Source organism: Dipodomys spectabilis, unplaced genomic scaffold (assembly GCF_019054845.1).
Source record: "Dipodomys spectabilis isolate Male_0828 unplaced genomic scaffold, ASM1905484v1 ptg000169l, whole genome shotgun sequence".
Lineage (NCBI taxonomy): Eukaryota > Metazoa > Chordata > Mammalia > Rodentia > Heteromyidae > Dipodomys > Dipodomys spectabilis.
The window spans coordinates 4,261,578-4,279,278 of record NW_024870846.1 but is presented as its reverse complement, the minus strand read 5'-3'; the positions used below and the strand labels follow the sequence as shown (position 1 = coordinate 4,279,278).

General features: G+C 41.9%; 1 protein-coding gene across 2 annotated transcripts in view; it reads left to right on the top strand.

The window, feature by feature from the left end:
* The window catches only part of Rttn (rotatin), a 117,892-nt gene extending 100,398 nt beyond the window's left edge, over positions 1–17,494 (top strand). For both annotated transcript variants that reach the window (XM_042693526.1, XM_042693525.1), the window contains exons 41-49: positions 850–955; positions 1,857–1,954; positions 3,115–3,192; positions 6,281–6,407; positions 9,643–9,839; positions 11,521–11,788; positions 14,991–15,094; positions 16,073–16,142; positions 17,163–17,494. In XM_042693526.1, coding sequence (XP_042549460.1) covers positions 850–955; positions 1,857–1,954; positions 3,115–3,192; positions 6,281–6,407; positions 9,643–9,839; positions 11,521–11,788; positions 14,991–15,094; positions 16,073–16,142; positions 17,163–17,248 — 1,134 coding nt within the window. In that variant the 3' untranslated portion in view covers positions 17,249–17,494. The remainder of the gene's footprint in view (positions 1–849; positions 956–1,856; positions 1,955–3,114; positions 3,193–6,280; positions 6,408–9,642; positions 9,840–11,520; positions 11,789–14,990; positions 15,095–16,072; positions 16,143–17,162) is intronic.
* The last annotated feature ends 207 nt before the right edge of the window (positions 17,495–17,701 follow it).

Below are 17,701 nucleotides of genomic sequence, written 5' to 3'. Positions count from 1 at the left end.
GGTACGCCTCACGAGTTGTGGGGAATTCAGACCCACGTGTTTGCCATTCACCCAGCAGCTTTCGATGCTTTACTCTTTCATCATGTGTATATAAGTGTGGAATCCATTTTTGTCATCTTAGTGGATCTTACCAAGAGGTGATCAAAGATGTCCATCACAAATCTGTTCCATTAGGAATCTCACCTAATTCCCTCCTGATTCTTCACCTTATTAACATCCTGGTTCAATACAGCACAGAAGTTTTTCTATTAAGGCTTTTATAGAAAAAATAGTAATACAATTCATAAGAATACATATAATTCAGGCTGGGAAGGTGGTTCAGTGATAGAGTACTTGCCTTGCATGCATGAGGCCCTGGTTTCGATTCCTCAGCACCACATAAGCAGAAAAAGCGGGAAGTGGCACTGTGGCTCAAGTGGTAGAGCACTAACCTTGAGCTGAAGAGGATGAGGGACAGTGCTCAGGCCCAGAATTCAAGCCTCACGACTAACAAATAAACAAATAAATAAATATGAAAATGAGAGCTGGAACAAAGTAAATCAGCAAGAAACAGGGTATATTCGGTAGAAAGAAAGGAAGGGAAGTTTGTCCCCAAGAAAAAGGAAGAACTTTTTTTTCCAAAGATGACTCATTCTTGAGAGTGATTATTAGCTTTTCTATATTATAAAGTTTGTATGCAGTCTGCCTACACAGAACATTCTGACATTAGTGGTTTATCAAATTCCAATGAATTTCGCATGAAAGTTGAAACCTACCAATACATGTTAGGCAGAATTCGAGTTTGATTCACAGGAGTTGAGCTCCAGATTTAATTTTTCTTCAAGGCAATTTGGTCTGTATTCTCTGCAGTGCTATGAAGGAAAATCCTCCAAAGATCCCCTGAAAAGACCTGCAACAAATGCCCTGCTGTCACTCCTGGCTGCCAGCAGAAGAGCTCAGAGGCATGCCCTAAAAGGTGACCCACATGACATACCCACTGTTCCATGGCATACACCAATTCATGTTTTGGTCCTTGTTCATTGCAATGTTTATTTGTTCAAAGTGTATAGACCTGGAAGTGGTGCTGTGGCTTAAGCAGTAGAGCGCTAGCCTTGAGCTGAAGGGCACAGAGACAGCGCCCAAGCCCAGAGTTCAAGCCCCATGACCGACCAAAAAAAAAATAATGTATAGACCTTGTAATCTTAGTTTCACTTAAAAATACAGTGCTTTTGCACAAATTGCAGTAAACATTAATTTATACACAGCTCAGTGGAAGGCCTCTTTGCTTATTATGCACAAGACCCTCATTTCAATACCTAGCAACACAAAAAATAAATAAATGAATAGATGAAATTAAAAGATTATGCATATCATTTATTTTTTATTTAACATGTCATAATTATTCCTGTAGACAATCTATAGCTAAATATTATAGAAGATAAAGAAATAAAGGAGTCACATTACTCAGTTTTGTAATGATTAAATGTTAGTATACACAAACATTTTGCGCATCAGTAAAGACAGTATCAGATGATCCTATGTTTTCATGTAATTTCCCCTGTAAAATGTTGTCATTCCTCACCTGGACATATAAGAGAATAATAGCAACATAAAGTCTATTCAGCTTGATTAAGATTTGCTCAAAAACACATTATGCAAGTCCTAAGCTGTAAGTTATTGGGAATATCTTATTGGGAATTGAAAATTAGTGGGCTTCAATATTTTAATTTTTTTCCTCTCTCATCTGTAATCTTTCACTGATAATACTAAACTAAATTTTGTTGGAAATGTAAATAATTTTCAGACTTTCATTATATGTGGTTTTAACTTATTTGGAAGTGAGAAACCTTTTGACTATTGCAGATTTTTCCTTTTAGCTGATCTCATAGACAGCTGCATGGAGCAGATGAAGCACATTAATGCTCAACTGAGCCTAGATTCTCTTAGGCCTGGGAAAGCCATACTGAAGAAAAAGGTAATTCCACAGTGGGACATTCTGGGTGAAGGAATGCATGCACACCGTGGCCAGGTGTCCAGTGTCCCCCGCCCTGTAATTAGCACAAGGTTGAAATCATGACCCAGCAGTTAGAAAAAAGGTACAGTCAGATGAAGTAATGAGATTTTTATAGTGTAGCCTTTGGCTGTACTATAAAAGATAAGTGAAATGTATGTATTGTGTATTTTTGTTCCCATATACATATGGTCATGTCTACATGCACATGATACTGTGTACATGTACATAATACTGTGTCAGGTAAGATTTTATACAACAATAAGAAACTCAAACTCTAGGCAATGAAATCAACTGCAATTGTGTGTTATATATTAGACAATATTTCATATTTCATATTTTTATTTCTTCTCATACGCAAGCACTTGTAACAACATAATAATACAGCAGGCAATTGATAAGGGCACCGTCAGGGAAATTGGGGTAATGTTATTCTTAACCTCTGTTTATCTTCTGGGGTTGATGAACTTCTAGTACTAAGTTGCTGGACAACTGTTTCAACTTCAAGTTCACAGAAACACAAAATAACATATTTAGTAGTTATGGCTAGTAATATGATCGATAACGTGTGCCCCACAGACTATTCAGAAAATGAATGTATATGTATATGAATATATAAACGTACAGATACTTATGTGGTTAGGGCTACTGTAGAAACACTGTAGGTAATACCAGTAATTATTATTTTTATTATTATTATTATTTAATAATTAGTACACTAGATTGATGCATGCTTGTCAGTTTCTCCCATGCCTCTTCCTTTTTTCCTCTCTAACCAAAAACCCTTAACTTCATCATTGAGAAAGTCATCCAGTACCTGGTATGATTGAAAACCAGCAGCTGCCTCACTGGGCTGAAATGAAACATGGAGGCGGTTATATGTCTGAGTTTCCCCCATGCTTGATGGATCAGAAATAGGACTGTTTTTTTTGTGGTGGATGTGTTTCTGTATATAGTCATCTTTCAGAGATCATTGGCTTGTCAGTGCTCTTGAAGTTACCATGGCCAGGCATGAGCAGAGCACAGCCGCATTTACTGTGACCTGGGAGGGGAGAGCGTTGCTGTACATGAAAGTGGACAAGGCCTCTGTGTTCACATCTGTCAGCTGCCTTGTGTTTAAACAGGAGGACGGTTTCACCAAAGAGCTCGGCACTACCATGCAGCTTCTAAGAAACTGCCTGTATCAAAATGAAGAATGTAAAGTAAGTGAAGTTTCCCCTTGATATTTTGATAGCACTGTTGGTATTAAGCAGTTTAATTTTTACATTAGGCAACATAAGACAAATGAAAAAGGGAAATTCTTTGACTTTTAAATGGTGCACAGTTGATTAATCCTTACACTCAATTAACTCTCAAAAAATTGTTGTACCTAATCTCATTGTTATTCTTCCTTGTTAATACACGTTTTGTTTATGTCAGGTTTTAACTTTCTCATTGAAATGTAACTTCACAGACCTTAGCTCATTCTGTACTGTTACTCATTTTAGATGATGTTATTTTTTATTTTTATTTTTTGGTGGTACTCAGTGTTTTAAATCAATGCCTCATACTTACGAGTCAGACATGCTCAGAGTCATGTCCAGCCCTGTTTTTGACTGGTGATTTTAAGGTGGAATTCTGCTTCCTGCCTGGATGTCCACCTGGAGGGCGATCCACCAATTTCAGGCTTTCCATTGTTGCTATGATGGCCGGCACTTCACTGTATCCAGCTTTCCTCCACTGAAAGGAAGTCTAATGGCCTCTTCTGTCTAGGCAAGCCTCCCATACTGAGCTTCTGGAATAGTTTGGGCTATAAGGGTGAGCCAGCACCCCCACTTTAAGTGTTTCTTTACTAGGACAGAATGATGGTCGTGAAGGTCTTATACGAGAGATGTTTAAAAGGTGGTTGTCAGACCACTTATTCTAAAGAGAATGAGAGGGGAGGATCTGCAGCTCTAAGGAGAGAAGATGTGTTTTCCTGCTTCAAGTAGAAAATTCTTCCTGCTGTGCTTAGATTTGCTAGATTCACCTAGAATAGGAAGTTGCTGACATTTCAGTTCTGCTGACCTCACGAGGATTAGACCAGTCCCTGTGGCTGCCCACTGATATGTCTTCCTTAGTTTCCCATTTCTGATGATTTGTCTGTAAGCATTGGTGCTCGCACTTTAAGTTGCTTCATCTATAGTGATGCCACACTCTTGAAGCACTAACTTTAGGCTTAGTGTAGAAACTTTGTGCTGTTACTTGTGTCTGTGAGGTAAATGCATTTAACAGTGGCCAATACTGGGCAGGGAACTGTGGTAGTCCAGGAAAAACATGAGCAGACCTTAATGTGGGGAGAGAGAAAGGTGAAGAGAGAGAGTGGGAGTAAATTTGAAGAACTGAGGAGAAATAAGAAAATTCTAGAATAATTTTAGATAGCTTAAGTGCTTGCCGACGCAGCAGTGTGTGGTTGACAGGATGTGTGTGAGAACAGATCCGTAGTTCTGCATGTGCTAGTGTCAGAACTCAGAATGGAGCACAGAAGGCTTGTAGTCAGTAGACTGTATGGGTCTGTCTGTAGCCCGTAGGTGCTATGACAGGCAGGAATAGTAGGAGTATGTGCATATTCTTTACAACCATGATGTGTAAGCCCAGATCCTATGTTTGGAGAATATGAACATTTAAGAGAAGTCAAGAAGAGTATATTGGAATAGGAATTTGGAGACCATTCAGGAAGCATTGAAGACAATAAACTTGTTGAAAATGACATAGTGCTAACATTGCTGAAGACAAAGGTGGGAGTGTTCAGAATGTTCATAGCAGAAGTCCATTGAATGAACTGAGGGTGAATGTTGAAGTGGGGAAATGGCAGCCGTCACTCTTCTCCCCACAGGCTGATTGGCACAGGGAATTAGTATGCTTGGGTCTCCTGACATGTAGTCTCCTGAAACACATTCAGAGAGGTGAGCAAACTTGGGACTGGCTATTAAAGAAAAGGAAGGAATAACTAGTGGAAGAATGAGGTCCCTGGGGAGGCAGGAGACCATGGACATATCACTCTCTGCCCACAAGAGGAACACCTGTTCCTTACTGCCCAGCAGACAGGGCTTAACAGACCAGCATGTCAGCAGAATGGCTGGGTAGACAAAAGATCCTAATCATGTGTGTGCCTAATCATGTGTGTGGGACAGTAAGCAAGGGCACCTGCGTGCCACACTCACAGAGTGGACATGGAGAGGAATGTTGGGTGTGACTTCAAACCTATGGAGAGCGTTGAGCATAGGAATTGCCTCTCACCTCTCTGTGATGCTGCATGCTGAACACCGTCTAAGTACGTATGTGTGTGTGTGTGTGTGTGTGTGTGTGTGTGTGTGTGTGTGTGTGTGTGTGTGAAGAAATACCTCATCACAAAAAGACACTGCTGCACTTACTGCAGGAAGCTGTCCTTCACAGTATGTCCCAGTGGCGGTAATACTGGCGGCGTGGCTCAAGTAGTAGATCACCTGCCGAGTAAGGCCCTAGTGCAAGCCACAGCACTGCCAAATAAAGTAACAAGACAAAACTAAGATTCATCTAACATACATTTAGGATAAATTTTCCTATATGCAGAAATAGTAACTTCGGGTATATGGGCACACAATCTAAAGGGCAAGAAATTCGAGAGTTAATCAGAATGTTTACTTAACCAGAAATTCTCATTTAAAAAATGTCTTGACCATAGCAGAGACTTTATAAGAGTATTTATTATTGGGAGACCTCATTTGTCTACTGAAACAGGCTTAGTGACACATGCTTGTAATCCTAGCTAGATGGGAAATGGAAATTGGAGGATCATGCTTTAAGGCCAGCCTAGGCAAATGAAACTCTAATCTCAGCTATGAGCCTGGTCTAATCACCTATAATCCTACCTGTGAGCAAGTTGGAGGTAGGAGTCTCATCCATGTCTAGCTCTGGGCAAAAAGGACAAGAACCCCTACCTGAAAAATAAATTAAAGCCAAGAAGGCTGGGGGTATGGCTCATGTAGTAAAGAGCTTGCCTGGCAAGTACATTGCCCTGAGTTCACACCCTAGTACCACCAAGAAACTCACATCCACCATTGGGCTGCATTATTTGCACGGTCTGTAGCATGCTAGGTCTCCAACGGGCAGATCCTCGCTGCCCGCAGAGGAGAGGGCTCAGCCTCGGGGCAGGCACGCACCGGCCTGGGGCCTGGGCGTCCTGATGGCCCCTTGTACTTACCGAAGGTAAATTCAGCTTTGTGGTTGGGAATGAATGCACCTTGACATCAAGTGGTCAGAGTGGTGATCGTCCTCTGTCCTCCACAACAGGAAGCCGCTCTCGGTGCTCATCTTGTCCCTGTTGTGCACTCTCTCTGGCCTTGGCTTTTGATGGACGATTCACTGATGCAAATTGCCTTGCAGCTTCTTTGTGTCTACACCGCAAATTTTCCCAATGGTAAGTCAGATCCATATGGACTTTCAGGAATAAGCTAGTTTCATATAATGTTGTTACAGAGAACTGAAAAGGTTGTTTGTTTGAAAGTGTTTCTTCTACTTATTGCAGATAATGCTAAACAAAGCCAGTTTCTTGTAGGTAGTGTAAGAGGAGACAGGTGTTTTAACACATGTTTAGTGACACGGGGAAGATACTAGACAGTTCAGGGGAAATAGATGGGCCTCATTATATGGCAGTGGTAACCAGAATTTATAGGAAAATTGAGGGGCTGAAAATTATAAAGTAAAAGTAGGGTAAGGTTAAACGTCCTTAGATTCTAAAAGAGATGAGCATGATGAAAATGAGTCCCAAGTGTGATTGCTCTTGTGATAGACAAGATCGTTCCCTGGCTGTTCACTGGCTGAATGCACATTTGCTGCGGACCTGTCATGGGTGGGCAAGCGACAGGAGGGTGCGTCGTGTGGAGCCTCCGAGACCGGAGAAAGCGTGGATTGCAGCTGGGAAACAACAGGAGGGCGCATCATGTGGGGCCTCTGTGTGGGGCCTCCGAGACCAGAGCAAGCGTGGATTGCAGCTGGGAAGTAGATGAGCTGATCGTGTTGGAGAGAAGTGGAGAAGGGATGGTTGGGGGCAGCCCACAGCCCTAGCAGCATGGGCTCTGAGCAGTGAAGGATGTGCAGAGAAGGACTGCAGCTCAAGGCAGTTACTTGTCCATCTGGGCTGCACCGTGCATGGACAGAAACTCAGGCTGGCTCTGCTTTGCCAGCCTGTTGTCTTGTCTCCAGCCAGCATGAACAGATGTAGACAGACCTTCATACCCTTGACTGTTGAGCTGTCGTAGTGTATCTGATGCCAGGCCCAGATTGCCCCTGTCGTCTTTCTGCTGCTGTTAGCGTTTTTGTCTCTTCCTGCTGCTTGGACCATCTCCTGTTTGTGTCTTCAGGGTAGCCTGTCCTAGAGCATGACCAGATTCCATTTGAATCTGGGAAATTTGTATCCATCTTTACCAACTTTTCTTGGGTCCGGTCTGGGCCTGGGCGCTGTCCCTCAGCTCTTCAGCTCAAGGCTAGCACTCTACCACTTGAGCCACAGCGCCACTTCCAGCTTTTTTCTTTTTGCTTATGTGGTGCTGAGGAATTGAACCCAGGGCCTCAGGCATGTAAGGCAAGCGCTCTACCACTGAGCCACCTTACCAGCCCCTCACTTTTTTTTTTAATACCAATACGGGACTTGAACTCAGAACCATGAATTCTCACTAGGCTTTTTTTTTTTTTACTAAATTTTGTGGTGCAGAGGATTGAACTCAGGGCCTTATACATGCTAAGCAAGCACTCCTTCACCGAGCAAACGCCCCATTATCTCTTTGGGCTTTCTTGCTTGTGGCTGGCAATCTGCTATTTGAACTACACCACCAGTTTCAGATTTTTTAATTTTTAATTTTTTTTTCTGTCTAATTAGAAATAAGGGTTTGTGGGATTTGTCTGCTAGAGCTGGCTTTGAACCTTGATCCTCAGATCTCAGCCTTCTGAGTAGCTAGGGTTATTGGCATGAGCCACCAATGCCCAGATACCCTCTTCTGTAGGGTTTAACAAAGTAAGGAGAGATAAAGATGTTGCTAAATATTAATCAAAAGAAACATATACTTTTGGCGCTGGGAAGGGGGCTCAGTGGTAGAGCGCTTGCCTTGCATGCATGAGGCCCTGGGTTCGATTCCTTAGCACCACATAAGCAAAAAAAAAAAAAAAAAAAAAAGCTGGAAGTGGCGCTGTGGCTCACGTGGTAGAGCACTAGCCTTGAGCTGAAGAGCTGAGGGACAGCACCCAGACCCAGAGTTCAGGCCCACGATCAGACCCTCCCCCCCCCCAAAAAAAAAAGAAATATATACTTTAATACAAAAGTACACTTTGTGTTATTTTTAAATAGAAGTTATTAAGTTACTCCTAATGTCTGATTTTTTTTCTAAATAGAACTGCATCTTCTAATGACAAATTTGTGTATCAGGTCATGGAAACATTGGTATTTGAATAAAGCTGTAAACATAGGAAAGAGCACCATATTTTTGTGTTTATTCATCTCATATGTGTTTATTTAGGAGAATATATTTGTTTTTGCTGTGATTATCTTTAAGCTGGTCTCCAGTGTGAACTCTCACAAGTTAAAATTCTCTTTGAGGGTTCCTCCCCGCCCCCCAGTCCTGGGGCTTGAACTCAGAGCCTGGGCACTGTCCTTGAGCTTCTTTAGCACAAGGCTAGCACTCTACCATTTGAGCCACAGCACCATTTCCGTGTTTTTGTTTTGTTTTGTTTTCTGTTTATGTGGTACTGAGGAATCGAACCCAGGACTTCATGCATGCTAGGCAAGCACTCTACCACTAGCCCACATTCCCAGCCCCTCTTTGTGTATTATGTTACTACACCATTATATTGCCTCAACACTAAAATGTATTCCCAATTGTTTTTATGATTTTTCTCCCTCAGTAAATTTCCTATGCTTATTAATTTGCTGAGAAAACACTGACCCGTTATTCCTCTTACGTTCTTCTCTTCCGAGTTGTACAAGGGTTTCATGTAACGTGTCTATTTATTGTGGAATGTGCTGTCCATCATGTGCCCTTTACCCCACCTGTTCCAAACCCACCTGTCTTGCTCTTCCTGCTTCCGCATATGCACACTGAATGTTAGAATTAGGTTTACCCAGCATGCCTCTTTGCATTCACCCCCTCCGTTCACCTGTCAGTCAAAACACTGTACACTTGGAGAGCCAGGAGCCACCACTGATCGCTCTGACTCCAGGGAGCTGGTGAACCACCTCCCACTGGACTCGGAGCTCTCTTCCTTCCCTGCCTCCTGTGGGAATAGTATTTGAGTTGACCTTACTTCATTTGTCTCTCATAAAATGAAAGCAACAGACCAAGTTAATTCCCATTTCTAAAATTCTGTTCTTCCACACAGCTTTCTATTTAGCTGCTTTTAAGACTATATTAAACAAAATCCCACATTTATTTCATTCTTAAAAAAATAAACTTTTAAGTGCTCTGTTGAACTAAACCTTCAGTGTGGACTGGGAATCCATTAGGATGAAAGCACACATCAGCCCGAGGTAGCCTGCGGTGGTAATTTGCAGCTCACAGGTCAATGGCCATGTCATTTTGATGGACAGATGTGCCTCACTTGGCGTTCTTAAGAAGCTGAGCCTTGGAACTGGGGAAACATTGTGACGGCTGTTGTTTTTGAAGGTTGCAGTTCTCTTTGTTGGTCAAGTTACGGGCAGTATGTCCAAGCTGCACAGAGAGGAGCCAGCAGCAGCCTGATGCTGTGTGTCCTGAAGTTGGCCTCTCAGGTTCCTCTGGAGAGCACAAACGTCCAGCAGATGGTCTTCATGTTTCTTTCAAACCTGGCTTTGTCTCACGACTGTAAGGGAGTAATCCAAAAGGTAAGTACTCAAACTTTACTGTGTATTGTTTTGCTGAGATACTCAGCAAAACAGAACTTCCAACCCAAAGCTCAAAATTTAATATGTTAAGACATTTTATTTTAAGAGACTGTAAAAAGATTAAGAGGTTCACGTATTTTAAGCCAATTTGTAGATGATAGATGAAAAATGACAGGCTAGACTGTGATCAGACCATTTCCCTTTAATTCATCTTCTTAGCTTTTGGATTGTGCTTTATCTGTCTCAAAAATGATTTTAGAAAGACAGCTGCCTTACATTTATTGGAGGTCATAAAAGTAATGTATCTGATGTTTAAGTGGACCACTTGAGCAGTAACAATTTCAGTTCAATTTACATTGACAAAATGCTTTATGAGATCAGAGTCCCTTTTCCCCAGTTCGACTTTTACTTCTTCATGACAAAGTAGACTGTTTTATCAGTTCTCCGTGCTTCCACTAGTTCCAAAGCTGGACTTCTTGTCACTGATATTAGCTTAATTGGAAGGAATAAGTGAAATAAATTCTAATGTATATGCGCAGTTGGAGCCTTTATTTACATGTGTATGAACCAAATCCCTAACTGGGAACAATCTCTTACTCTCTTAAAAATTGGAGAGTATGGGTTACCGTGATGCATGCCTATAATACTTTTGAGAGGCAGAGATCAGAAAGATTGCAGCTTGAAGCCAGCTTAGACAGAAAGTGAATGAGACCCTATCTCAATCAGTAGCTAAGTACAGTGGTGCATGCCTGTTATCCCAGCCACAAAGGAAGCTGAGTTTGGGAGGATTGAGGTTCCAGGGTAGCGCAGGCAAAAATGTTTCCAAAACCCCATCTCAACCCAAAAGGCTGACTGTGGTGGTGTGAGCTTTTGATGGCTCCTATTGGGCAGGAACATTTAGACTTTGCTTACATGTAGATTATTACATTCCACGAGGTAAGAAGAGTTTGATGAGACGTGGTGGGAGGGGCTTTATTTGAATATTTAGACAACTCTTACCTTCTGATAATAGAGGTTTCTCATCTATACGTTTAACAGAACGATATGTAGCCATGAGAAACAGTTATCTGTAGTGATAAGCAAGTTATGTATTTTATGTTTAGTACTATTAACAGGGCGTGAACTCAGGGCCTCTCCCCCTTTGCTTTATCTGTTTATGGCTGGCATCCTACCATTTGAGCCACACATCCAGTTCCTGTCCATACATTTAAGTAAATAGGAAAAGGAAACACAGCTCTAATGATACTATACCTTCACTACCACATGAATTGGTAATCCATGTCCAAGACTGAACTGAGTTGTTTCTTTTTCTCCCCCGTAGGACATCTTTTAATGAGTGAAAAATTGCCAGAAGGTAGACCAAAAGAGAAAACGCACGGGGCTTGAAACAATCTCTAAACTGCATTATCAATCCAAAAATAATTGAATAGACTCTATTTAGTCAGTCCATCATCAGGGGAAAAAAAATGAGCAAGGATTAAAATTGGAGGCCTGTTTTGTTCTCCTTATCTTTTTATACTTGGAAATAATGTAGATGGAATATTTAGACAGTATTGAGAGGAAAGACAATATTAAAGTTGGGAAAAGGATATCAAAATGCTAGCTAATTGGTCACCCAGGGAGTAAGAAAATGACAAACAAGACCCAAGAAGAAAATAATATTGTCTCTGTTTGCCCACAGAGTAACTTCTTACAGAACTTTCTATCTCTACCATTGCCAAAAGGAGGAAATAAACATCTCAGTAGCCTGGCTGTTCTCTGGTTGAAGTTACTTCTGAATATATCATTTGGAGAAGATGGGCAGCAAATGATTCTGAGGCTAGATGGCTGTTTAGACCTTCTCACAGAGATGAGCAAGTACAGGCCGAGGAGCAGCCCGCATCTGCCCCTTCTTATCTCTCATAACATTTGCTTCAGCCCGGCTAGTAAGCCCAAGATCCTGGCGAATGGTAAGCTTTCACATTAAACTAGACACACATGCGCTTGTGCTCGCGGCGCGCACACACACAGAGACACTCTCTCTCTCTCTTTCTCTCTCTCTCTCTCTGCATACACTTTTTATACCCTGTGATTATTCGTAGACTGTTCTCTGTCCAGTTCTTCCTAGGGAAGGACTCAGGCACAGCTTCAGCCTTCCGTGGTAAGCCTCGAGAGGTTAAGAGATCATGTCAGTCATGATTACTGGTCCATGTCATGGGCGAGTTGGATGCAGAGGTTCCCCGGGAGGAGCAGTGGGGCAGGGATGCTCTCTGGCGTCCACCCTCACTCCTGGCTGTGCCCTTCTCTCCTGCTCCTCTCCTCTCTTTTTCAACAAATGCTACTCTGTCAGTGCAGACTTCGTAGACTAGCTGGCGACCTCTTCATCCTGTCTGCTCTCCTTGCCTCTCATCCTTTTATCTCCTTTCCCTGGATTAGTTCTCTCCATAGCGTGACCAGTTTCAGCTACCTGAGTAATTGATGTGGATAGATGTTTCTGTGGACACATACACTAGCACGTAAGCTCTATTTATCTGAAGCACATAGAATTGTGCCTCCATAACTTTTAATGAAGGAGGGAGAGCCTAGTTGGAAAGACAGTGCAGGTCCAACCAAATAGCTGAATTAGCCGCTCAGAGAGGTCATCTCCCAGGTGTAGGGTAGATGGAGGTGATAATTGATAAGGACTCAGAAAGAAATTGAAGCAAGAAAAAAGAGAAAGCAATGAAGAGATAAGTGTCTGTAGCTGTGACTGCCTCTGTTGGGTGTGTCTGAGCTCATGTTGGAGGTTTTGTAGGAGACATTGATTTACGGTGGCATGAAACATCCTCCGGCCCCAGACCACCATTGCCTGGGCCTTTCTTTCTAATATCTGCATCTACAAGGCAAGCCTCTCCATGCTTTCACAAGAGACAGTGTGCAAACTTGCGTCCAGTGCCCCACACACCTCTCCTACATGGAAGGTGTTCAGATGCATTATTTTGCTTTTGAACATGTGGATTTTTTTACCTAAGTTTGCTTAAATAATAATAATAATAGTAACAATAATACTGATGGTGTTGCTCCACTGTTTGGGGATGCACCTCAGAGGGTTCCATCCCCTCCTCTCTGCCGAGTCTGCTCCGTCCCCACATTGGCAGAATGAGGATAATACTAAGCACACCTCTGGGCAAGTAGATGGACATGGAATATCTGTTGCCAGTCCTAATACATGGGAGCGACTCATAGCATCTCTTATTGTTTATTCACCCTTTTCAGAATGCAGACTTTCTTTGGGGGCTTCTTACTGCAGTCTCACTGGAGAGAGAGTTGGGAGAAGGAAGTGCTTTTAGGGAACTGAAGGAGAAACCCGCACTTTCCACATTAGATCCCTGTGGGTTTCTTTTGAGCATCTTGTAATCAGGAACGTTTCTCTGCAGTTAGTTTGAAGCAGATGGACTCGTGTGGTGAGCAGAAGCTTCCCAGTGCCTGGAGATGGGGCTCAGCGGGCTTTCCAGGCAGGGATAGGATGAGAGACAGCAGCTGCGCAGGCTCTCTGTGGAGCTGTTAAGGGATGTCGTGGCTTTGGCTTTCTCTTCCACGTGGGGATCTAGTGAGGAGGCCCTGGCAAAGCCGGCTAGCTTGAAATTTTACCAAGGAAATCTGCTGCCTGATCTGAGGGAGAACACCCAGACACCTGGTGTGCCAGGTTAGGAGTGGAGTGTGCCTGGAGTGGACCTTACTGATGGCAGTCAACCACAGCACGCCTGGGTTTTCGTACTGTGAGGCTCGATCTATCCAGTCAGTCAGAAGACCGGACAAACTATGTTAAAACTCACCTTAAATAAGCAACTAAAATACTAATGAGAGAGGGAGGGACAAACCGTAAACAAATGCAGCAGTGGTGCTCACTAACACTATGGTGAATGAACTACACAACTTGTGGATGGGGAGGAGGGAAAAACTGAGAGAGAGTGAGGGAAGGTGCAACATTGTCCGAAAAGAAATGTACTATGTACCTGACTTAGGTGACTAACCCTTGTGTATGTCACCTTTATAATAACAGTTCACAAAGATAATGGGAGGTAATATAATTTTGATTGGACACCTATGTTCAAGTAAGTAAGAAGGATGTAGAATGCTCTGTTGCTCCAAGGACATTTCCTGGAATTACACTGAGCTTTTGTCATGAGTGTGGAGGAGAGGCCAGAAGAGAGGCAAGTGGGGACTAAGACACCAACGAACTAGTCTCCTAGGAAAGGGGTGAATCAGAGTCATCTAGACGATGACTATAACTCGAAAAAGAAAGCAGGGAGCAGCACTACAGAATGCCCCTCCCAGGGCTCTTCTCCCCAGGGATGCTTCGTCTGTGTGGGCCATGAACCTGGTTAATAGATAGTGCCCCTGAGTCCCAGCAGAAGCAGAATTCCTGTCTGATAGAGGAGAGGAATAAATTACCACCTTCTCTCTCCAGACTTCATAGATAGGATTAGATGACTTTAATCATACCATATGTAGGTAAGTAAGTGATAAGCTTGGAAATATTTTCAGGAGCTAGGAAACTAAAAACTTGGCAGATCTGAAAGAGAGGAGAGAGGAGCTATTTAAAAAAAATAATGGCTACAGATTTTTAAAACTGTTCTAAGACATTAATATGCAGATTCAAGAAGCCCAGATCATTTTAGGCACATAAAAATAAATAATGCATTCCTAACACAGCATGAAGGATCTATAGAAAACTAAATAAAAACTTGCCTTATAAGAATAACTGAAAAACAGGAAGCCCCAAAGTCCAAAAACTATGAAAGACATGGAGTTAATGAGAAACTAGCAATATACAAAAATCCTAGGTTCAGTGATGTGTTATCAGTGAGTTATACCAACCACTGAACAAAATAAATGAGTTATAACTCATTAAGTACTTCCTTCTGAAGTACTGTTGTCCTTCAATAAATACACCTTGTGAATTTAGTCCAGGAGTTTAGGTAGTCTTGATCTCTTTGGCTGTTCTTCACCTGCCGTGAAAACCAGTGGTCCTTCTACATAACACAAGTCATAAAAGATGGTTCTGGCCACAGTTTGTCGATACCTACTTTATATATGTTTAGTGGGAAAAGCAGATGTCCTGCTAGTCCGATAGGAAAAAGCAGTATACTGTCTGGAACTGAACTTTTTGGTAAATGTGTTTATTTTTAGAAAAAGTCATTACTATGCTTGCAGCCTGTCTAGAAAGTGATCATCAAGATGCTCAGAGGATTGGAGCAGCTGCACTTTGGGCTCTGACTTACAATTACCAGAAGGTCTGTTTTTAAAGTCATTGTTCCTATGGGATTATCACAGTGAAATTCCCCCATACTCTTAATGTATGCAAAGAAAAAAAGAGAAGTCATTGGTATACGAGGGCAGGACAGGATAAACAACTGGGCCTCTTCGGATCATCCAGGAGACCTGTATTCCTCTGTTCAGTCATATAATTAGTACTCCAGTAATTGAAATCCTTTTCATTTTGTCATTCCATCAGAATGTCACAGTTCAGAAGAATACCCCTGTTTTGAGTTTCCTTGTCAGTTTAAATTGATTTGCCATTTTGTCCTAATTTTATTTTTCTAGAGATGTTTTAAGGAAATGTGCATCTTGATATAAGGCCAAGTAGCAGCGTTTTGTCCAGTTACATGATCTTTCTCTCCTCTGTGTGGTCACTGAGTTCTGAAATCGGTTCCGGTGAGGGCCGGCTTGCCCAGCGAGCATGTCATGCTGCGCACAGTGGGCACTTCCGTCCATTCTCTTCCCTGGTCTTGGTCTCCTCTTTTATGGGAGACATTGCTCACTGAGGAGAAGTCCCTATCAGGCTCTAGCTGTGAGTAAGTAAGCCGATGACAGCTTCCTGGGTTAGGGTCTGCGCCCGGGTGCTGTCGCTCTCCTTCCCCATGGCCTGGGGCACATTGGAAGTTGCTGCTGTGGCCGCTCACCCACTGTCCCACAGGATTTGGCACTTGGTTGCCACTCAGTGAATATTTGTTGGTCCAGTTGTAATATTTGAAATACTTTATCTGAAATCCAATATTTAAAGAATGTGAAATTCCCTAAGGTTGACTAGTTCAAAATGGCAAATTGGGAGAAGGAATAGAAGGTAAAGACCGTCAACAGTAGTAAAAGGATTGAGTTACTTCTGAGAAGGGTTCAGCGCTGCAGTTAGCACTGGGCAGAATTAGTATTATGTTTTCCTGATCCTTTTGGTGGGGACTTAACTCTCCTGGATTGTCCTTTATCATCTGTAGGCAAAAACAACTTTGAAAAATCCATCCATAAAAAGAAGAGTGGATGAAGCATATTCCTTAGCAAAAAGAAGTAAGTTTTCTTATGTAAGAAATTATATTTAAACATAGGAATAACTAAATAAATCCTCTGCTTATTGAAATATTAGGATAGGTCAAAATGGAGTTTTTTGGTTTTTTTTACACTGTTAATTGAACTTTGAGCTTGTCAATGCATTGTAAAATTTGTCAATATTTGGTCCACTCAGTTCATTGGAACATTTTTTACGTAATAAAATATTCTGATACCTCATTTTGAAATGAAATGTTTGAGACATAATGGGTTCTTAACATGTATCTTTGTTCTTTCTTCAAGTCCGTATTTTTTGACTAAAATTTCAGTGACTTCTACCATGCTAAAAGGGTGTTTATAGGGTGTAAGAGCTGTGCCCAATTGGAACTGACCTTGAGCAGAAAACCTTAAAGTAATATCAGGGAGAGGACTTGCAGTCTTCTAAGAATAGATCACAGTGCCCACCTATCCACCTTCCGCTTCAGTCTATACGGTTTGAGAGGATTTCTTTTCACGTCACTCATTTTTAAGTGACACCAGTTTTCAGTGGGCATTGAACATTGAAAATTGAACGTTCTTTATTATTTAACAATTGAACTGTGTCTTTCCTGTACTGCCACGGATCTAGTGGTTACTAATTTGTTTTAATAGTCTGACTATTGATTTTTAAAGGAGGGGCGGTTTTGGTTTGTTGCTAGCTGTGACTATGAATTCAGGAGGAAGTGAATAATTAAGTTCCAAAGTTTATGTTCTAGGAGGATGGTGCCTAAAGTAATTGTGTTCACTTGATCATAGTTAATTATGTCTACCTCTAAGGTGCATCTCTAAATACATTTGAGATAAACTATTAATAAAAAATAAATGTAAGGTCTGTAAATTGATCTTTTAAAATATGAAACATCTTGATCACTTTTAGTGATTAGGAACTAAAACAGAAGTTTATATACAAATCTAATCCATCTGTTTGTGTAAGAGATTCCACTCTTACGCGTGGTACTATTTAATAATGTGACATTGCTCACTCATTATTTTCTGTTTCAGCTTTCTCAGACTCAGAAGAAAACCCACTAAATGCCTACTATTTAAAATGTCTTGAAAACCTTGTGCAGCTGCTGAACTCCTCCTGAGCCATGAGCACTGCACCTCAGGCTGACAGCCACGCAGAGGAGAACTGGACCTGAGAACTGGGCAGCCCCTGCGCCTGCAGCAGGTGCCCGCTCTGCAGACTGCTCGCCGCCCTCATCCCGGAGAAACAGAGGAACACTGACGCTGGTGGGCGACGCCCACCGCGCCCACTTCTGTGCTTCTCTAGAAGACTGACAGACCCCAGGGAAAGCAGCGTTTTTACCTACTGCTATGCAATTTACTCTGTAAAAATCCTATTTAATATTTAATAAAAACAATGTTTTTAGAAACTAAAATTTACCTAGTCATTGCTACTTGCACATTTTTCTGAGTCTCATATCAGTTTTAGGAACTAAAAGACAGTTTTGTGTTTTGGTTTCTTTAAAAAAAATGTTTTTGTTTTTGTTTTGTTTTGTTTGGTGAGGAAGAGAAAGCAATTGAGGATTATTCTGAGC